We start from the raw sequence: 22,482 nt of genomic DNA, 5'->3' as shown, positions 1-22,482 counted from the left end.
TCAGCGCCCGAACCAGTTAATTCAAGGCTGAGAAAGCTCAGAGCCCGCATCCCCGAGACATGCATTGAGTCCTCCAGCAAAACCAAGGGAGACCACGTTTGACAGACTTGGTATTTCTAAGGTGACAAGCAAGCAGGAATAAAAGGAGAAACAAATAACAAATGCCTCCAGGACTTCTCAAGGGCACCCGCCCAATGTTCCCCTTTCATCAAATCACCTTGCAGGCACGCTGCAAGTCTGACTTACAAGCTGGCTGGGAATTCTGAGTGAAGGCAGCTCAGCAGATGTCAGCTGATCCTGGCCGTGGTGAGTAGAGTCAGCTGTGGCAGCCTTCGCCTTTCAGCGTTGACTCCCCATCTTACCTCTTCCGCTCCACTCCTGAGGTCACGCTCATTGGGGGTTTGGTTTTTGTCTTTGATTTCTCATTAAATACAGTAACTCCTCACTTAAAGTTGTCCCGGTTAACGTTGTTTCGTTGTTAAGTTGCTGATCAATTCGAGAACATGGTCGTTTAAAGTTGTGCAGTGCTCCCTTCTAACATCGTTTGGCAGCCGCCTGCTTTGTCCACTGCTTGCAGGAAGAGCAGCCCATTGCAGCTAGCTGGTGGGGGCTTGGAACCAGGGTGAACTGGCAGCCCCCCTATCAGGGCCGGCTCTAGGTTTTTTGCTGCCCCAAGCAAAAAAAAAAAATTTGGCTGCCCCCCGTCCCAGCCCTGGGCTCCCCCCCCACCTCCCTGCTGCCCCAGCCCTGGGCTCTCCCCCCCCACAACCACACCCACACCCCCTGCCGCCCCAGCCCTGCCCCCACCAGTGTCCCCCCCCACACCTTCTGCCACCCCAGCCCTGGGCTCTCCCCCACACACACCTGCACTCTCCTTCCGCCGCAGCCCTGGGTCACTGGTAACTCGCTCCCAGGGCGGGTCATTCAGCAGGAATTTTGGATGTGCACAAAACACAGACAGGATTGGTTCCCATACGGTTACAGAACTGCAGTAAAGTGGAACAATTTTCAGCTTGTGTGACTGGAGGATATCTGGGTGCATATTATAAGACTGTCCTCCATAAATGAGGAAAAGTTTATTATTCTTTTGTTCCACTTTTTCTTTCTATGGGGAATTTGCCAATGCAATAACACTGTCTTCCTTTTAAACAAACACACAGAAAAAAAGACAATGGCTGTTGAAAATAGCAATTCCAGTCCTAATAACCACTGGGAAGCATTTCTTGCTCAATTTTATCCTACTTTTTCTACAGCAAGTTACATTGGATCAGTATATTTGATTTGGGAGAAATGAAGTAACAGCTGCCCAAACTGAGCTTGAGCACTCCTGAATTTTGAGGTGTTCAAATCTGGAAGGCAGGTGCTGGGTGTGTGTTGGGGGGTGGGCTGTGGGCTCCGCGGGGGAACAGGCCGCATGTATGCAGCAGCATGTCTGGCGCTGCACGGAGCCAGACACGCTGGTCTGAGTGGCATGGTAAGGGGGCTGGGGGGTTGGAGAAGGGGTAGGGGGTTCCGGCGGGGCAGTCAAGGGACCGGGAGCAGCGGGGTTGGATGGGTCAGGGGTTTGGGGGCAGTCAGGGGACAGGTAGGGGTGGGGTCCTGGGGGGCAGTTAGGGGCAGGGGTCCCGGGAGGGGGTGATCAGGGGACAGGGAGGGGGGGGGGGTTGGATGGGTTGTGGTTTCTGTGGGGGGCAGTCGGAGGGAGTGGATGGTGGCAGGGTGGGGCATCCCTCCCCCTGGAGTGTCCTGTTTTTTGAATGTTAAAATATGGTGTCCCTACCATTCACAGTGCAACTCTCCACTCGCAGCAGGCTGCTGCATGAGCTCCCCCCTTCCTTTCCAGTTGGTAGTGGCCAAGGGAATGCTGGGAAATGTAGTTCTTTCCCTGCTCCAGGGCTGGCTCTATAGGCAGGGAGCTAACCAAGAAACTACAGCTCCCAGAGCCCCCTGTTGGTTCTCAGCTCCCATGCCGCCCCTGCAAATGGGCTGCCCCACGCAGGTGCTTGCTTTGCTGGTGCCTAGAGCCGCCCCTGCCCCCCATCAGCTCCCCGCTCCCCTAAGTTCTCTGTGCAGCAGCTGCCCAGCAGGCTATCAATTATCAGCAGTTCAGCTGCCACTCCCCCCACTGCCATGTGCTGCTCCTGCCCCCTGCCTTGGAGCTGCTCTCCGGAGCCTCGTGCTTGCTGTGCAGGGCGGGGAGAGGAGAGATAATGTCTGGGTATCCCCCTCCCCCCTGCTCCTGCACCCCACTTACCCCATCCATAGAGTGGGGGGGACATGACAGGGCTCAGAATGGAGGGAGCTTGCTGGCAGGAGCTGCTGTCTCAACTTGCTGATCTGTTTAAAAATGCAGTGAACTTAGAGTGGGGTCAGCTTACTTAAAAGGGGCAATGCGCATCTCTCTCTCACACACATACTGTGTGTCTCTGTCTCTGTCTGCCATGCTGTCTCCTCTCCCACCATTCGTGCTGCTTTGTAGAGTGTGAGGCTACATTAACAATGAAGTGTTAACCCTTGAGGGCTCAGCCAATTGCTAGTTCATCATTTAGCAGTAAGGCATTCCCTGGGAAATATCCCACTCTCTGACTCCACCACCTCAACCAAGCTTCACAATCATCTTTGCTATGTACAGTATTAAATTGTTTGTTTAAAACTTATACTGTGTGTGTAGATAGATAGATAGATAGATAGATTAGATAGATAGGAGTCTTTTGTCTGGATAGGAGTCTTTTGTCTGGTGAAAAAAGTGCCCTGGAATCTAACTCCCCCATTTACATTAATTCTTATGTGGAAATTGGATTCACTTAACATCATTTCGCTTAAAGTCGCATTTTTCAGGAACATAACTACAACATTAAGCGAGGCGTTACTGTAACTTATTTCCAATGCGCACACACCCCGGTGCCAGAACAGAGAACGGTGCGACAAGGACACTTCTAAACAGCTCCATGTTTCTTGAGCCAGTGGAGGGGAAAGGGATCCTTGAAACCCCTTGCGGTCTGTTGTGTCAAGCCCTCCTTGGATACTGCCTCCTTAGTTCGGTGCACAGGGACAGCACAGTCTTCCTCCTTATCAGAAGAGTCACAGGCTGTCCGGATGCTGGAAGCATTCACCACTCACAGGGGTGTCCCCAGGCCAGGTTTGGGCTGCATGGAGGGAGTTTCGAGGGCTTTGTCTATGGCTTTTATAGGATGAGACAGAGGACGCAGCTTTCTGCAGCTGACAAATAACCTGCTGCTGTATCAGAGACTGGTCCAGGAACCTCCAGAGCTAAGCACGGGAGCACCTGCACTTGTGGGTTGGGCACAGAGGTGGCCCTGAAGGAACACATCCTAGGCAGTGGGTTACACATATGCTAAGACGTCATGATGCTTTTTCATTGGCATCATTTGTCCTGGCACCATGTAGGGCTGCCATCCCCAACCAGCAGCCTTTTTCTCTGGGGCAGCACTGCAGTCTGACAAGGAGGAGGACCTGTGAGCGAATGGCTGAAGGTACAGCAAGGGAGCCCGCTGTTTAGCCCGACTGCAGAGGAATGAACTATGCTGTGTGTGCATGCGTGCGTGCAACCCCAGCTAGCATGGTGCGGCTGTTTGTCCCCCTCTAATGGCTAACAGAGGCTGATGAGTCTGCTGCTTCCTCTGTGCTAATGCAGCTGCTTCTTCAGCTCAAGGTGCCGGGCTCGTGCATTTAGGCTCGTGCGTTCAGTCCCAGCAGCTGATCCAATTAGGAGGTGCCATTACACGTGCAAACAGCTTTATTCATTCTGGGCTAGATCCTGCCCTCCCAATCTCACACTGTGATATCGCCCCAGAATCTGGCCCCAAATGAAACCAATGGAACTCTTCCCAGGATGCAAGTGAGGGTGGCAGGATCTGGCTTAAGGGTGGCATAAGCTAAACTATAAAAGTCGCTTATTTCAGAAGGAAACAGAGAGTAAATCTGATTGCTCCTGGGAGAGCCCTTGGAATGCACAGCCTGGATGACACCACGGACAGGTACTTGTGGGGTAGATTACGCTGATGAGCCAACCTCCAGCACAGGCAATCTGCCTTGGGCAGCGGGCGGATCATAAAAGAAGGCACCATTCTCGTAGGCATGGAAGAACACCCAGGAACAGCCTGCTGGTCAGTGCTACCGAAGGACCATAGCTGCTTGGGAACACAGCTGCTCCTCTCTGTCGATAGGCCAGGCCCCCTGGCTTTCTCCAGTCTCTTTCATTCATTTGTGCTCCATCTTTCCAGCAGGCACCTGCTATTTGTAGAGCCAGCAAGAGCAGGAGATCTGCTGGTTCATTGTGAGAGCTGGAAATGGCAGGAAGTGGGTTTAACCTCTTGGAGAGGGCAGATTAGCCTCTTCCACCTCTACCCCTCCCGGCCCTGTAGACTCTTGAACGTATCCCCAGGCCTTCTTCCGAAAGGACGAGAGGAGCCCAGGAAGTGGGATCAGAGTCACAGGAAGGCGACCTTCTGTGGGGCGAACTCACTTCAGGCCTATTCCCTTTCTGCAATGCCAGTAACATTTGTGGGGGACCAGCCTGCAGATTCCCAGAACACTGCCTTTTGCTCCCCTCCGATGTGAAGGGACCAGACCCTCCCTCCAAGCTAACTGACCTGCAGTCGAGTCTGGGAGGTGTGTTCTCTTTCTGATGGCTGATCACACTGCCTTAGTGCTGATCCTTTAGCCGGCTGAGAGCCAGAGGGACCCAAAAGGGCTGCTAAGGAGTCAGCACCTGAGAGAAGGAGACATCCCCAGCTGGCAGGCAGCGTCTCCTTGCTGGTCTGGAGGTGTCTCGGCAGCCTCCAGAGCCCTGCTCCTTCTCGGGAGGAGAGTCAGCGTCAGGGCTCATCCAGGGTCACTTCCCTGGGGAGCAGAGGACGCACCCAGGATGGCGAGGACGGCCATTGGTGCTTACGAGCCGGTGCTGTGCAGAGAGCGACAGGACCATCTGCTGCTGTCAACCTGCCTGCCTTAGCAAGGAGATGATATTTTCCAGCAGGTGGGGCAGGGTGATTGCCCTCTGCTTGTCCTTGCTGTGTCACAACTTGTCCCCTGGGGGGGGGAGGGGAGGCGCTGGGTGTTTGTGCCTCAGTGAGTAGTGTAAGAAAGGAAACCAATGCACAGGAGAGCTGTCATCCCTCTAGGGTGACCAGATGTCCCGATTTTATAGGGACAGTCCTAATTTTTGGGTCTTTTTCTTATATAGGCTCCTATTACCCTCCATCCTCATCCCGATTTTTCACATTTGCTGTCTGGTCACCCTACGTTCCCCTCGGCTCCCCCACGTCCCTTTCACACACCTGCAGGGGTTAATCGCTGCCTTCTCTCTTTCCACCCCACCCCAGTTATGTTGTGAGGGTCCGTCAGCTGAGGCTGGCTGGAGGGTGGGTGGTTTTTTCTCTTGCCTGTGCTGGTGAGATGCCATAATTGGCATGATGCTGTGGGGAGAGCAGGGGCTGTTTTTAGAGCTGAACTGTGCTCTCTGCCTCCAGTGCGGGCTGCATACTCCTGCCCAATGGAGCATGTGCAGCTATAAATAAGCTGCACGCTTAATGAACCTTCATCACCGGGGATGCTCCAGCCTGGGAGCGAGGCAGGTGCCACCTTCGAGCTGCTCGTGAGTGCCAACCTATCCCTAGGGCTGGATTTAGGTTTCCTTTGAGGGGTCAGCGTTGATGTGCAGCGTACGTGAAAGTCAGAGACTCATGTTACTAGCTAGAGCCAAGATGGCAGAGGCCAGCACTGGGCGAGCTTCATCTCTACCAGCACCCCTGTCCTGACCTGCAGCTCCTGCTAGTCCAGCCTTTGGCTCCCCCTGGCCACCCAGCTCTACCAGTGCCCCTCGATCCTGACTTCCAGTCCTGCCGGCCCCTTCCTGCCACTGCTTTGCCAGTGTACCTCAGGCCAGAGGCAGCTAGAGCCACCCCTGCCTCAGGCTTGGCCTACAGCCCACCCAGCTAATCCTGCATGCGCTGTGCCATCAGCGCACCCTAAGCCGTGTCCAGATATTGCCATGGTGTGGGGGTGATTTCTGCATTTCTGCCGCTGTGCTCCTATCCCGTCCTCTGCCTCACGATCGCTGTTTGTTAGTCACAGCCCTGGCCCCCTCCTGCAGCTCCTGATATGTGTGCTTCCCCTTCAAATGAACTGAAATGGGCCATCAGCTTCATTAGCTTATTAATTTTCTCTTCACTGGGTGTATGGCGTGATTTCGAGACAGCCAGGAAAGAGCCTTGATTGGCTGGTTGTAACAGAGGGCTGGGGAATTAACATGTCCTTCTTGAGTTGGGCTGGGAGTGGCTTCCACTTGTATTTTCCTAGCAGTCTCTGGCTTCTGTTCCCACGTCTGTTCCTTTGCAAAGGCAGAGTGCTCCCATCATAGCCTGGATCTGGTTCTTAGCCCCACCTCTGGGCTGGCTTCCTTTGTTTCAGCTGCTCAGAAAAGGAGCTTTTTAATCCCCTTCCTTGCTGAATTCTTTGTAGCCATGCACCAAACACAGTGCTTCATTGGCCGTGTGACTAAGGGATCAAGATGGCCATGCAGTGCCGAGTCTGTTGGCCCAGGACACTGGCTTTGTAATGCAGGGTGCTGCTGCCTTTCTGGAGACAGCGCTGCACTAACTTTCTGGTCCCCCTTTCAGGGCTTGTCTGGGATGAGCAGCCGAGAACCTGATATCAGGCCTGCTTCAAGTGTCTCAAGTGCATGAGTGATTGCAACTGCAATCAAAGGGAGCCTTCAGGTGAGATCTGTGCATGGAGGGGAACAGCAGCCGAGCCTGCGTTATCTGCAGTTCTGTTTATAACTCCCCTCCTGGCAGCCTTCCTCGATGCCAGAGTGTCATGGTTAGGAGCAAGGACAAAGCCTTTGGAAATCAGATGAGCATCTTATCCCCGGGCTCGTGATAATCATCAGCCCTGAGCCCCAGCCAGAGGTGACCTTGTGCTTTGCTGCACTGTCAGATGGGTCTGCGGTGCCAGCCAGGCCTGGCGGAAGGCTAACTCTCAACCACTTGGCATTTGCAAAGCAGGCACTCCAGTTTTTCAAGAGGCATGTTGGAGCAGGGGAGGAATGATGGGGAGAAAGGCTTCAAACACCAGCCAAATTGCCCTGGAAGCCGTTCTCCGTGTCGCACTGCAGATCGCCAAGCAGCAAATGGTGTGCACAGCAAGAGTGGTGGGGAAAGCAGTGCTGCCTGTTCCAGTCCATGAAGGGGCAGCTGGAAAGCTTCACAGTGGTCTGCTACCGAACTGCTCAGTGCTGTGCCACCATGGCTGCAGCCTGCCTCACTCCCCTACCATGCCCTTCTCTCTGCTTCCCTCGGCCACTAAGCAAGGTGTACGCAAGGAACGTGGCTCGGGTCTGCTCTCTGCAAGGTTAGGGGTCCACTGGGAGCTTCTCTTTAATACGTCTGTGGGCCAGATTCATTCTGGTGTGACTTCATCTCAGTCAGCAATCTATTTGTCTGATGCATCCAGCGGTGTCATTAGGCCATGCCAGGAACTCAGCGTCGAAGGTCAGCGCTGCTGGCTCTCTCTCTGGATGGAATGAGAGCTTTGGTCTCGCAAATCCCAGGGCATCATGGTCGTGCCGACAAGGAGAAGATTGAGTTCTTCTGGCACTTGCATGGCTCTTTTGGTTGTTTTTTTCAGACAGAGAAGCTGCAAGCTGGATAACTCAGGCCAGGGCTACACTGCAGACATGTCAATCAGGAGCATGACGAGATGTCACCCTGACTGACAGAGCCTTGTCAGCAGGAACCTTAAGTGCAGATGCAGCTATATTGGCAATGCTGCGCTTTTACCAGACTAGCTTATTTTGCTGGGGGCAGCACTTGCCTGAATTATGGTGGTAAAAGCTCTCCTTGTGTAGACACGACCTCAGGCACTGACTGGGGTAATTTGAGCCATGGGTGCTGAAGGGAGGAGCGGTTCCCCAGGGAGCAGCAGGTGCTGCTGTGGGTGCAAAGTTCAAGCTTACAGGGACACACTCAAGTACTCTAGGCCCAAACCTGAGGTCTTGCAAACACCAAGATTCAGTTAAAATGGCTTTTTATTTTTTTGAGATGTAAGCATCCCCTGCCATTGCACCGCCAGATAGGAACAAGGCATGGAAACTGACTAGCGACACTCATGAAATTAACTAGCCCAGGGGTTGGCAACCTTTCAGAAGTGCTGTGCCGAGTCTCCATTTATTCACTCTAATTTAAGGTTTCGCGTGCCAGTAATACATTTTAACGTTTTTAGAATGGTCTCTTTCTATAAGTCTGTAATATATAACTAAACTATTGTTGTATGTGAAGTAAATAAGGTTTTTAAAATGTTTAAGAAGCTTCATTTAAAATTAAATTAAAATGCAGAGCCCCCCGGACCAGTGGCCAGGACCCGGGCAGTGCGAGTGCCACTGAAAATCAGCTTGCATGCCGCCTTTGGCACCCGTGCTGTAGGTTGTCTACCCCTGAACTAGCATATTCCTTGTCCCAAGCTCTGTAAAATGCCCAGGGAAACCAATCAGCAGGCACGGTGAAAAGAAAATGAGAGATCAAAGCGGTTTTCAGCTGGAATAGCCTTCTGCACTGGTTGTAATGCGGGAGGGAATCAGGAGTGGGGGCTGTAGTAGGAAGAGAGCCTGAGACATAAGCCCTTGTATCAAAGGCCTGGTATGAGGCAGGACCTGCTCACAGAATTTGGCAAGAACAGGGCTGATATTGTAAAAATACACATTCCTGAGAAGTGCTAGTCACAGAATGTTCATGCAAACACATCCTGATATCAAGTGGTACCAGAACATCCCAATATCAAGGATGGTACAAAAACATTCCCCAAGCATAACAGGAACACACCGACCCCTCCTAAAAGATATCGTCAGGATGTAATTGAGATGTTTTGATTGAACCAACATGTACAAGGTGATGGGTGATAACTAGCAACTTCAGGGGGTAGTAACTAACTATGTCAAAGGAGCAGTACTAACTTGTTCGTATTGGGGTATAAAGATGTATCTCAGAGGGAGTATCTTTGTCTGGCCTTAGGGAGGAAAGTCCTGCCATTCACTGAGCTGGTCCATTGTTACAAGCTGTAACCGGATGCGTCCGGGGCTCAACCCTCCGAGGGGAGGAGGGGAGCCACACCGGCCCGCTGGTCTCACGAGGGCTCTGCCCTGTCCCTTTAAGGCTAGACGACAGAGTCAGAGTCTATTAGGGCTCCGGCCTTTGGCTGCAAGGCGGAGCAGTAAACAGTACAAGGAGGCTCAGGCCTCTCGCAGCAGGGCTGAGCAATAAACAGTGTAAGGGAGCTCAGGCCTCTTGTAGCAGGGCTGAGCAATAAACAGTACAAGGGAGCTCAGGCCTCTTGTAGCAGGGCTGAGCAATAAACAGTACAAGGGAGCTCAGGCCTCTTGGAGCAGGGCTGAGCAGTGAGGTGAGGGGGATAACTGCCACCCGTAAGCGGGGTGGCAGGGGGGACACAGGCCCACCCGCTCCACTGTGTCCCGGCCCGGGGCCCTAGGCAGCGGTCGTTACCGCTGACGGTTAGTGGGGATCCTGACCGCAACACACTGACATGGGTATTGTCTGGTCAGCAGCCTGACTGAGGTCGGCTGCCCCCGGGCCACTTCCAATATCCGCCTCAGGTCCTACCTGGTCCACGGCTTCCGGTCCCGGGAAGTCCCACTGCATGGGTTCCTCACAACCCGGGCTGGGGGGTAGATCTGGTAGTTCCTCGGGGAAGTCCAGCCAATTCTGCTCCGGGGGTTCCTCGGGCTAACAGCAAGGTAGCGGGGAAGTTCCTGGTGGCTCCTCCTCGTAGGTGGTGCGGGGAAGCTCTGGCAGGTCTTCCCAGTAGCGAGCGAGGGGGATCTCCGGCCAGTCCGGGCAGCTGCCCTGGACTCCAGCGGCTTCCCCGTCAGGAGCTCCCTCAGGCAGGTCTGCTCCCCGCGGTGGCTGGGCGCCGACTGAGCTGGAATGGCCGGCTTTTATCCTTCCGGGTCGCCGCCTGACCCTCTGAGGGGCGGGCTCACCGCTCTGTAGCCCCGCCCCTTCCTGTGTCCGGGGCTCAACCCTCCCCGGGGAGGAGGGGAGCCACACCGGCCCGCTACACTCCCCCCCCTCAAGTCTGGCTCCCACTTCTTGGGGCCAGATCGTTTCCATTTCCCCAAGGCGGGATAGGAAGTCGGCATTCGCGTGGTCCTTACCTGCCCGATGCTGGATGTCAAAGGCATAGGGTTGCAAGGCTAGGTACCAACGCATGATACGGGGGTTATTACCCTTCATCCGCATTAACCATTGGAGGGGCGCATGGTCCGTGATGAGGGTGAACGGGGCACCCAGGAGAAAGAACTGGAGGGCGTCACAGGCCCACTTCACTGCTAGGGCTTCCTTCTCAATCACGGCATAGTTTCGCTCGCGGGGGAAAAGTTTCCAGCTTAGGTATATTACCGGATGGTCCCCCCCGTCTACTTCTTGGGACAGGATCGCCCCTATGCCGGTCTCCGATGCGTCCGTTTGGAGGATAAACGGCTTGTCGAAATCCGGGCTATACAAGACCGGTTCCTGGCACAGGCGGTCCTTAAGTGTCCTGAAGGCAGCTTCGCACTCGGCTGTCCACCGCACTTGTCGGGGGCTATTTTTGGTGAGCAGCTCAGTTAGGGGTGCGGCGATCGATGCGAACTGCGGGATAAACCGCCGATAATACCCGGCGAGGCCCAGGAATTGCCGCACTTGGCGTTTCGTCGTTGTCGTGGGACAGTCCGCAAGGGCTTGTACCTTGCCCACAAGGGGTTTTATTCGTCCTCCTCCCACGGTGTAGCCAAGATAGGTGGTCTCCTGCCAGGCTATCCTGCATTTCTTAGGGTTGGCGGTCAACCCTGCCTCCCGCAAGGTTCGTAGGACCGTGGCGACCCGGTTGAGGTGGTCCTCCCAGCGGCGGCTATAAATCACCACATCGTCCAGGTAGGCGGCCGCATACTCCTGGTGTGGCCGCAGGAGGTGGTCCATCAGCCGCTGGAAGGTCGCTGGGGCACCATGGAGGCCGAACGGCATCCTGTTGAATTGATAAAGCCCCGATGGGGTGGCAAAGGCGGTTTTCTCTTTGGACGCTTCGTCGAGCGGGATCTGCCAATATCCTTTGCTAAGATCCAGGGTGGTGATAAATTGCGCTTCTCCAAGGCGTCCCAGGAGTTCGTCCACCCTGGGCATCAGATAGGCGTCAAAACGAGAGATGGCATTTACCCGCCGGAAGTCTATACAAAATCGGCGGGTGCCGTCCGGTTTGGGTACCAGAACCACTGGACTGCGCCATTCACTGCGGGATGGCTCGATGACCCCCAAGTCCAACATGGCTCGGACCTCCTCTTCTACCTCCTGACGCATCCGGTATGGTAAGGGCCGGGTGGTTTCTCGGATTGTCTTCCCTGGCTCGGTTTGGATCGTGTGACAGGCCAGGGTCGTGTACCCCGGTACTGCCATGAAGGTTTTCCGGAAGGCCTGCAGGAGACACCTAGCCTGCTTACGCTGCTCCTCCGTGAGCGAGGTGCCCAACGGGGGTTCCTCCAAGCCCAACGTCTGGGTCGCGTCCGGGCCCAGTTCTGGCTCAGGCGGGCAAGGGTTGATCAGCAGGCCCTCCCGGTCGCACCATGGCTTTAGCAGGTTGACATGGTATAACTGGGTCTTTTTCCATCGGTCGGGCTGGCGAATCTCATAGGTCACCGGTCCCACTTTCCGAGCTACCTCATAAGGCCCCTGTCAGCGGGCCAACAGCTTTGACTTGCTGGATGGTAAGAGCAGTAGGACCCGGTCCCCGGGAGCAAATTCCTGGGCCTGTGCCTCTCGGTTATAGTTTCGTCCCTGCCTCGCCTGAGCCGCCCTCAGATTCTCCCGGGCCAGTGTCCCGGCTTGAGTTAGGTACTCCCGTAACTGGAGGACGTACTGGAGAAGGCCTTGGGTTGGGGAGGCCGACTCTTCCCACGTTTCCCACATGAAGTCCGGAAGGCCGCGGGGTCTTCGCCCATACAGCAGTTCGAATGGGGAGAACTTGGTTGATGCCTGGGGAACCTCCCGGATGGCCAGCAACAGGGGTGGTAGGAACTGGTCCCAGTGCCGTAGTTCCCCTGGGGGGAACTTTTTCAGCATGTCCTTAAGGGTGCGGTTAAACCGCTCTACCAATCCATCGGTTTGCGGGTGGTACACAGACGTGTGGAGCTGTTTCACCCCCAGGAGCTTGCAGACCTGTTGGAGCAACCGGGACGTAAAATTAGTGCCCTGGTCCGTTAGGATTTCCTTGGGCAATCCTACTCGGGCAAAAATCTTTACCAGTTCCCCCGCAATCGTCCGGGCGGTGATGCTCCGCAAGGGGATAGCCTCTGGAAAACGGGAGGCGTAGTCCACGAGGACGAGGACATATTGGAAGCCGGCCGCACTCCGGGGGAGTGGGCCTATCAGGTCCATGGCGACCCGTTCAAAGGGGGTTTCGACCACCGGCATAGGGACTAAGGGCACCTTGGGTACCCGAGGCGGAGCGGCCAGTTGACACTCTGGGCAGGAGTTGCAATATCGCTTCACCTCTTGGTGGATGCCGGGCCAAAAGAACCGCGCCAGGATTCGGGCGAGGGTCTTTTCCTGCCCTAGATGCCCAGCGGCGGGCACATCATGGGCCAACTGCATCACGGCCCTTCGATGACAGCGGGGTACCAGCAACTGCGTTTGGGGTTCCCGGGTGCGAGGATCTCGGTCGATCCGGTAGAGCCGATCCCGGCGTAGTTCAAAATGGGGCCACTGAGTGGCCCAATGAGGATCCACCACGGACCCGTCGACGGCCGCGAGTTGCTCGTAGGCCCGGCTAAGCGTCGGGTCCGCGCGCTGGTCGTGGCAAAAGTCAGTGTAGAAGCGGGGTTCGTCGAGGGTTTTTCCCGGCGACCCACTGGCTTCTTGGTCTCCTCCTTCATCCTTCTCACCAGCCTGCTCCGCCTCTGGCGGAGGTGCCTGGGGTTCGGCTGCCAAACCCGGCGTCGACTGGAGGATCTCCTCAAAGGTGGGCCAATCTCGTCCCAGAATCACGGGATACGCCAGGCAGGGCGCCAAGCCGACTACTACCTGTTGGGTGATGCCATCCACCGTTAGCCGGGCCCAAGCGCTCGGGTAGGGTCGGACGTCCCCATGGATACACTGCAAATGGATCGGTTTCAGATGGGGGTCGGCCGGGGGTCCCAAAGTCTGGCGAACCAGTGTCTGGCTGCACCCAGAGTCAGTCAGGGCCCGTGTGGCTTGGTCCTCAACCATCACCGGGATTGGGAGCTTGGGTGCCTCTGGCAGTCAGGCCCGGCCGTCCCCTGCGTAGACCTGCCCGAAACTGCAGTCCATTTCGGGACAGTCTCGTTGTATATGTTCCGCTTTCCCGCATCTAAAACAGGGACCGAGCTCGGGGCGCCCGCTCCGAGGGAGGCCTGCTCTGGTACTTCGGGGGGGACTTCGACGGGCCTTTGGAGCTCCCTGGTTGAAAGCCGGGGTAGTCAGCCGGGAAGCTGCCTCCAAGCGCGGAGTCTGGGATCCCGGTCGGGAGTCTGGCCCATGGCCCGAGCCTCGTGGGCTGGGCAGGTCTGACGTCTTCCTCTCATCACGGGGCCATTCGGGCCCTGCGATAGGTGGCCGGAAGGTGGGCCCTATAGAGGCTTCAGCGGCCAGGAAGCCCTCCATCAGCGCGACGGCGTCAGCTAAGGTCGTCGGCCGGTGGCGGAGTACCCAGGCCCTCCTCTTGGCCGGTAGGGTATGAACAAATTGCTCTAAGACCACCTGCTCGGTGACCTCCTCCGCCGTCCTGACCTCTGTCTAAACGTCTCGGGGCTGACGTCCAAAGCGTCCAGGACTGCAGCTTTTACTCGGTCATATTCCCTGGCCTCTTCGGTCGCCAACCTGCGGTAGGCTGCTTGGGCCGTCCCGGTCAAATAGCGGGCCAACAGAGTGGCTCATTGGTCTCTCGCCCACCCCACGACGAGGGCCACCCGTTCAAAAGTGACCAAGAAGGCTTCGGGGTCGTCATCTGGGCCCATCTTGGTCAGGCGCAGGGGGGCCGCCGAACATGCCCCCCCCCCCAGCACCCTCCCCCGCTGGCCAGTCGGCGGGGCGGGGTGCGGGCCCCAGGAGGTGCTGCAGCTGGTTCCCCAGCTGCTGTACTAACTGCTGTTGCTGCTCCAGCTGAGCTGCCTGTTGCTGCTGCTGCTGCTGGAGCTGGGCTGCGTCTCGCTGCTGCTGCTGTTCCAGCTGGGCGGCATGCTGCTGCTGCTGCTGCAGGAGCTGAGCTACCTGTTGCCGCTCCTGGCTTTCCACCAGCAGCTGGAACAGCCGGTCCATATCCATTTTCCTAGGCTAAGAGGGGGCGAACTGCCACCCTCTTACCGGCCCCTTCTCACAGGGGCAAGGGACCAGGTCCCTGGTCAGGTGCCACTTGTAACCGGGTGCGTCCAGGGCTCAACCCTCCGAGGGGAGGAGGGGAGCCACACCGGCCCGCTGGTCTCACGAGGGCTCTGCCCTGTCCCTTTAAGGCTAGACGACAGAGTCAGAATCTATTAGGGCTCCGGCCTTTGGCTGCAAGGCGGAGCAGTAAACAGTACAAGGAGGCTCAGGCCTCTCGCAGCAGGGCTGAGCAGTAAACAGTACAAGGAGGCTCAGGCCTCTCGCAGCAGGGCTGAGCAATAAACAGTGTAAGGGAGCTCAGGCCTCTTGTAGCAGGGCTGAGCAGTAAACAGTACAAGGGAGCTCAGGCCTCTTGTAGCAGGGCTGAGCAGTAAACAGTACAAGGGAGCTCAGGCCTCTTGTAGCAGGGCTGAGCAGTGAGGTGAGGGGGATAACTGCCACCCGTAAGTGGGGTGGCTGGGGGGACACAGGCCCACCCACTCCACTGTGTCCCGGCCCGGGGCCCTAGGCAGCGGTCGTTACCGCTGACGGTTAGTGGGGATCCTGACCGCAACACACTGACATGGGTATTGTCTGGTCAGCAGCCTGACTGAGGTCGGCTGCCCCCAGGCCACTTCCAATATCCCCCTCGGGTCCTACCTGGTCCACGGCGTCCGGTCCCGGGAAGTCCCACTGCATGGGTTCCTCACAACCCGGGCTGGGGGGTAGATCTGGTAGTTCCGCGGGGAAGTCCAGCCAATTCTGCTCCGGGGGTTCCTCGGGCTAACAGCAAGGTAGCGGGGAAGTTCCTGGTGGCTCCTCCTCGTAGGTGGCGCGGGGAAGCTCCGGCAGGTCTTCCCAGTAGCGAGCGAGGGGGATCTCCGGCCAGTCACCCTGGACTCTAGCGGCTTCCCTGTCAGGAGCTCCCTCAGGCAGGTCTGCTCCCCACGGTGGCTGGGCGCCGACTGAGTTGGAATGGCCGGCTTTTATCCTTCCGGGTCGCCGCCTGACCCTCTGAGGGGCGGGCTCACCGCTCTGTAGCCCCGCCCCTTCCTGTGTCCGGGGCTCAACGCTCCCCGGGGAGGAGGGGAGCCACACCGGCCCGCTACACAGGCATGCAACGATTAGTGGTCCAGTAGAGCCTGTGGGATACTAGTACCATGCTTTGTCGACAATAAACCTGGCTGGGTGCCTTCGTCCCTTAACAGATCTTGTAGTCATTGGGTCGTTCGCTCGAGGTCTGCCGTGCCAGCTGTCTGCGCAGGGCTGGGGCGGCACACAGAGGGAGCACACACACACAGCCAAACATCTATCAACATCTAATGACACTGGTGACCCACAGCTGATCTGGTAAGAAAGCAAGCTGTCCTCTGTAGGAATCACTGTGTTCTGCATGTGTGCCCACTGCAAGGGGAAATCAACATCATATCCTGCTGGCGTATGCAAGAGTGAAAGTCCCTTCCCTGCTCTTAATGCAGAGCATCTGGGCTAGATCCTGCCCAGTCAGGGAGCGGGGCACAATTCGGACCTGAGCTGATCCCCAGTGGGAGATGATTGTTTGTTTGTTTGGGGGAGAAGACACAGACAGCCCCAGGAGCAAGAGCAATGTGCTGACCTTGTGCCTGACAGAGCAGATGGCCAGCCCCTGTCTGATGAGGAGGAAGACCCCAGGCGCACTGGCCAGCTTTGGGGCCTTGATGAGCACAGGGAGCCTAGGGCCCCGCTGCCAGAACACAGCAGTCTCTCACCATTCCCTAGAGAAGGAGCCTCGTTTCCTGGAGGTACTGGTCTAAGGGGCCTGCCAGGAATCCCAGCCAGCAAGGTTAGGAAAGGCAGGGGACTGCTTCTACCTGGTGCGGCTGCCAGCTTTGTCTGATGACTGTCACAGTGCCAGATGGTGGCACTTGAAGCTGGCTGCCTGCTGGCAGGACTGAGCCTGGTGGAATTGGAGTCAGACTGGACTCTGGAAGGGCAGTCGTTCTGGAAGGCAAGGAAGGGGCTGCTCATGTGCCAGGCTGGATTGGAAGCTGGAGGAAGTACATGTCTCTAACCGGGCATATTGGCCCTTTAAGAGTAGAGGGGGCCAGAAGATCCCATTCCAGGGCATTGAAGTGAACAGAGGCCCAGGAAATGGACTCGTAGCAGAAGAGGGGAAGCGGTCCTGGGGAGTTAGGAGTTGGATGGGGAGAACCACAGGACACTGTTCCTTTAAGGGCCCAGGATCAGAGTGAGCGGGGCTCTCCTCTCTCACAGCCAATCAGCAGGAGCTCTCTGGAGGAAGGCGCTGTATAGACTGCCTGTCTCCTTGGGGCTGAAGGAGAAGAAAACCAGGGCAACAGGGCTGAGCTGCAGCCAGAAAGGGCTGGGACTGGCAGCTATGCGTGCAGCAGACTGGGACAGAGGAGGAGCTTTCCAAGCCATGCAGGGGATCAAACTGGCAGCCCTGCTGTAGCAGCTAGTAGCATCCGGGGCTGTTCTCTCTTCCAGTCACATCTCTTATCATTTTCCCTGGGATGATCACTGCTACCGCAATCAGCCCGTCTCATACGGGCTCAAAGATACGTATTTCAGTCTGGGAACATGCACAATGGGACAGGCATCAAGCTGCTTTTCGAGGAGAAGTCACTCCTCTCCAGACAGCTCAGGAGCCTATCTTGGTTCTCTTTCCTTTAGCTTGTATTTAAATTTGGTTGTGTTGGTTTCAGTGGAGGATGGGGGCAGAATCTGATGAAGAGGTGGGCCCAGCCCCTTCTACACACCAGCTCCTCACCTCAGTCCCTGGAAAAATCATGGAGCAGATCCTCAAGGAAACCATTTTGAAACACTTGGAAGAGAGGAAGGTGATCAGGAACAGTCAACATGGATTCACCAAGGGCAAGTCGTGCCTGACCAACCTGATTGCCTTCTATGATGAGATAACTGGCTCTGCGGATATGGGGAAAGTGGTGGACATGATATATCTTGACTTTAGCAAAGCTTTTGATACAGTCTCCCACAGTATTCTTGCCAGCAAGTTAAAAAAGTATGGATTGGATGAATGGATTATAAGGTGGATAGAAAGCTGGCTAGCTCATTGGGCTCAACGGGTAGTGATCAATGGCTCCATGTCTAGTTGGCAGCTGGTATCAAGCGGAGTGCTCCAAGGGTCGGTCCTGGGGCCAGTTTTGTTCACTATCTTCATTAACGGTCTGGCGTGGATTGCACCCTCAGCAAGTTTGCAGATGACACTAAACTGGAAGGAGTGGTAGATATGCTGGAGGGTAGGGATAGGATACAGAGGGACCTAGACAAATTAGAGGATTGGGCCAAAAGAAATCTGATGAGGTTAACAAGGACAAGTGCAGAGCCCTGCACTTAGGACGGAAGAATCCCATGCACTGCTACAGACTAGGGACCGAATGGCTAGGCAGCAGTTCTGCAGAAAAGGACCTAGGGGTTACAGTGGACGAAAAGCTGGATATGAGTCAACAGTGTGCCCTTGTTGCCAAGACGGCTAATGGCATTTTGGGCTGTGCAATTAGGGGCATTGCAAGCAGATCGAGGGACGTGATTATTCCCCTCTATTCAACATTGATGAGGCCTCATTTGGAGTACTGTGTCCAGTTTTGGGCCCCACACTACAAGACGGATGTAGAAAAATTGGAGAGAGTCCAGCGGAGGGCAACAAAAATGATTAGGGGGCTGGAGCACATGACTTACGAGGAGAGGCTGAGGGAACTGGGATTGTTTAGTCTGCAGAAGAGAAGAATGAGGGGGGATTTGATAGCTGCTTTCAACTACCTGAAAGGGGGTTCCAAAGAGGATGGATCTAGACCAGGGGTCTCAAACATGCGGCCCACTAAGTTATTTTCTGTAGCCCGCGAGCTCCTCACAGTCCCCCCGCGATCCCCAGCGTTTACCTAGAGCAGCTCTGGCCCGGCGCACACTGGAGGCAGGGCAGGCTCCCTGCCTGCCCTGCCCGCGCGCTGCTCTGGGAAGCAGAGGTGAGGGAAGAGAGGCGCAGGGGCGTGTGTTTATGTTGCTTCAGGCACCACCCCCAGCAGCTCCCATTGGCCGCGGTTCCCTGTTCCCGGCCAATGAGAGATGCTGGGGGCAGTGCCTGAAGCAACAGCAACACACGCCCCTGTGCCCTTGCTCCCCCACGTTCCAGCCACTTCCCAGAGCAGCACGGGGGCAGAGCAGGGCAGGCAGGCAGGGAGCCTGCCCTGCCCCCAGTGCACGCCGGGCCAGAGCCTGCCCCCCGAACCCCTCCTGCAGTTGAACCCCCTGCCCTGAGCCCCTTGCCACACCCTGCACCCCAATCCCCTGCCACACCCCTCCTGCACCTCAACCCACTGCCCCGAGTCCCCTGCTGCACCCCGACCCCCTGCTGTACCCTGCACCCTGACCCCTGCCCTGAGTCCCCTGCTGCACCCCGCACCCTCCTGCACCCCAACCCCAACCCCCTTCCCTGCACCCAACCCCCTGCCTTGAACCCACTGCCACACCCTGCACCTGTCCTGCACCCCAACCCACTGCCACAAGTCCCCTGCTGCACCCCTCCTGTACCCCAATCTCCTGCCCTGACCCCCTGCTGCACCCCACCCCTTCTGCACCCCACACCAACTCCCTGCCCTGAAACCACTGCCGCACCCCTCCTGCACCCCGACCCCCTGCCCTGACCCCCTGCTGCATCCCTCATCCCTCCTGCACCCCACACCCCAACTCCCTGCCCTGAGCCCCTGCCACACCCCACACCCCTCCTGCACTGCCTGGGGGCAGGGAGGGGGCGGAGTTGGGGTGGGGATTTCGGGGAAGGGATTTGAATGGGGGCAGGGAGGGGATGGGAAGAGGTGGGGCAGGGGCGGGGCCTCATGGAAGGGGTGGGGTGGGGGCGGGGCCGAGGGCGGCAGAGGGGCGGTGTCAGTAATGTGGCCCTCAGGCCAATGTACTAGTCCTCATGTGGTCCTCGTGGTCATTTGAGTTTGAGACCCCTGATCTAGACTGTTCTCAGTGGTGGCAGATGACAGAACAAGGAATAATGGTTTCAAGTTGCAGTGCGGGAGGTCTAGGTTGGATATTAGGAAACACTATTTCACTAGTACATAAGAACATAAGAACATAAGAAAGGCCGTACCGGGTCAGACCAAAGGTCCATCTAGCCCAGTATCTGTCTACCGACAGTGGCCAATGCCAGGTGCCCCTGAGGGAGTGAACCTAACAGGCAATGATCAAATGATCTCTCTCCTGCCATCCATCTCCATCCTCTGATGAACAGAGGCTAGGGACACCATTCTTACCCATCCTGGCTAATAGCCATTTATGGACTTAGCCACCATGAATTTATCCAGTCCCCTTTTAAACATTGTTATAGTCCTAGCCTTCACAACCTCCTCAGGTAAGGAGTTCCACAAGTTGACTGTGCGCTGCGTGAAGAAGAACTTCCTTTTATTTGTTTTAAACCTGCTGCCTATTAATTTCATTTGGTGACCCCTAGTTCTTATATTATGTGAATAAGTAAATAACTTTTCCTTATCCACTTTCTCAACATCACTCATGATTTTATATACCTCTATCATGTCCCCCCTTAGTCTTCTCTTTTCCAAACTGAAGAGTCCTAGCCTCTTTAATCTTTCCTCATATGGGACCTTCTCTAAACCCCTAATCATTTTAGTTGCTCTTTTCTGAACCTTTTCTAGTGCTAGAATATCTTTTTTGAGGTGAGGAGACCACATCTGTACACAGTATTCGAGATGTGGGCGTACCATGGATTTATATAAGGGCAATAATATATTCTCAGTCTTATTCTCTATCCCCTTTTTAATGATTCCTAACATCCTGTTTGCTTTTTTGACCGCCTCTGCACACTGCGTGGACATCTTCAGAGAACTATCCACGATAACTCCAAGATCTTTTTCCTGACTCGTTGTAGCTAAATTAGCCCCCATCATGTTGTATGTATAGTTGGGGTTATTTTTTCCAATGTGCATTACTTTACATTTATCCACATTAAATTTCATTTGCCATTTTGTTGCCCAATCACTTAGTTTTGTGAGATCTTTTTGAAGTTCTTCACAATCTGCTTTGGTCTTAACTATCTTGAGCAGTTTAGTATCATCTGCAAACTTTGCCACCTCACTATTTACCCCTTTCTCCAGATCATTTATGAATAAATTGAATAGGATTGGTCCTAGGACTGACCCTTGGGGAACACCACTAGTTACCCCTCTCCATTCTGAGAATTTACCATTAATTCCTACCCTTTGTTCCCTGTCCTTTAACCAGTTCTCAATCCATGAAAGGACCTTTCCTTTTATCCCATGACAGCTTAATTTACATAAGAGCCTTTGGTGAGGGACCTTGTCAAAGGCTTTCTGGAAATCTAAGTACACTATGTCCACCGGATCCCCCTTGTCCACATGTTTGTTGACCCCTTCAAAGAACTCTAATAGATTAGTAAGACACGATTTCCCTTTACAGAAACCAGAGGGTGGTGTAGGGTGGTGAAGCACTGGGATGGGTTACCTAGGGAGGTGGTGGAATCTCCTTCCTTAGAGGTTTTTAAGATCAGGGTTGACAAAGCCCTGGCTGGGATGATTTAGTTGGGGTTGGTCCTGCTTTGAGCAGGGGGTTGGACTAGATGACCTCCTGAGGTCTCTTCGAACCCTAATCTTCTATGATTCTATGATTCCTGCTCACTCATGCCTTAAAGACGTGGGGAGGGGGATGCAGAGAGGAAGTAGGGAAACAGAGGTAGGGAAAGCCCTGGGCCATAACATTCCTGACCTGTCTGCCCCACAGGATCCCCCAGATGCTCCGTAGTGATATACCAGGCCCAGAGAGAGCTGGGCCCTCCTGCTAAGGTCTCTGAGACACTAGCCCCCAGGAAACTGATTCCAGGCTAATCTCTCCCCCACCAAATACCCGAGCCCAAACTGCTCCCTTGCATGACAGTCCCATGCAGTAGTTTGCTAGCACTGCTTTTCCATGTAAGCCGTGGCTGTAGATGCCAGGTGGAAGGCAGGAGGGGTCTCAGCAATCACAAAGGGAGGGAGGTGACCAGTGTGACAGATCCAAACCAGTAGGGTACAGGAGTCTGGTAGAGGGCAAATATACTGGTCACTGGATGAGTAGTTTTCTGTGTCCTGAGTGACCAGAGCAGGGGCTGCACTAGAGTAATCAGGAACCTGCTAGAACCGATTAAGGCAGACAGGCTGATTAGAACACCTGCAGCCAATCAAGGCAGGCTAATCAGGGCACCTGGGTTTAAAAAGGACCTCACTCCCATCAGGCGAGGAGGAGCCAGAGGAGAGGAAGTGTGTGTGAGGAGCTGGGAGCAAGAGGCACAAGGAGCTGAGAGTGAGAGCGGGTGCGGGTGCTGCTGGAGGACTAAGGAGTACAAGCGTTATCAGACACCAGGAGGAAGGTCCTGTGGTGAGGATAAAGAAGGTGTTTGGAGGAGGCCATGGGGAAGTAGCCCAGGGAGTTGTAGCTGTCATGCAGCTGTTACAAGAGGCACTATAGACAGCTGCAATCCACAGGGCCCTGGGCTGGAACCCAGAGTAGAGGGCGGGCCCGGGTTCCCCCCAAACCTCCCCACTCCTGATCAGACACAGGAGAAGTTGACCGAGACTGTAGGGAAGATCACTGAGGTGTGCAAATCTGCCAATAAGTGCAGGACCCGCCAAGGTAGAGGAGGAACTTTGTCATAACTGGTGTCAGGGCTGGGATTTGGAGTGCACAGCGCGGCAGAAGGAGGGTGATTTAAAAAAAAAAAAAAAGTAGGGGGTTTATTTTTTTTTCACCACAATGGATGACTTAGTGTGGGCATTGATACAAGCTATGGTGGCCCAACAGGAGGCAGTGTGGCTGCAGCAAGAGACTAATCGCCTGCTGATGGACCAGGCTTCTCAAGACCAAGCTATGTTGCGGGATCTGGTAAACCAGGTAAAGACCCTTACAGAGCTGAACCGCGGCCATGATGGGATGCAGATCATACGGGCCAGCCATTGGCTGCAGAAAATGACGCGGGAGGATGATGTAGAGGCCTATCTTCTGGCATTTGAGAGGACAGCCCTGTGGGAGGCCTGGCCTCGAGATCAGTGGTCTGGCATCCTTGCCC

The 22,482-nt window shown here is 55.4% G+C and overlaps 1 protein-coding gene across 8 annotated transcripts in view; it reads left to right on the top strand.

Annotated features, from left to right (window-relative positions):
• Positions 1 to 22,482, top strand: part of CACNA2D2 (calcium voltage-gated channel auxiliary subunit alpha2delta 2) — a 643,579-nt gene that overhangs the window by 473,562 nt on the left and 147,535 nt on the right. For 4 of the 8 annotated variants that reach the window (XM_039547174.1, XM_039547177.1, XM_039547176.1 and 1 more), the window contains one exon: positions 22,218 to 22,307. The exons of the other annotated variants lie outside the window; for them this stretch is intronic. In XM_039547174.1, coding sequence (XP_039403108.1) covers positions 22,218 to 22,307 — 90 coding nt within the window. The remainder of the gene's footprint in view (positions 1 to 22,217; positions 22,308 to 22,482) is intronic. 8 annotated transcript variants of the gene reach the window in all.

Source organism: Mauremys reevesii, linkage group 7 (genome assembly GCF_016161935.1).
Source record: "Mauremys reevesii isolate NIE-2019 linkage group 7, ASM1616193v1, whole genome shotgun sequence".
NCBI lineage: Eukaryota > Metazoa > Chordata > Testudines > Geoemydidae > Mauremys > Mauremys reevesii.
The sequence above is the reverse complement of the archived record's forward strand: the minus strand, read 5'-3'. Positions and strand labels throughout refer to the sequence as shown.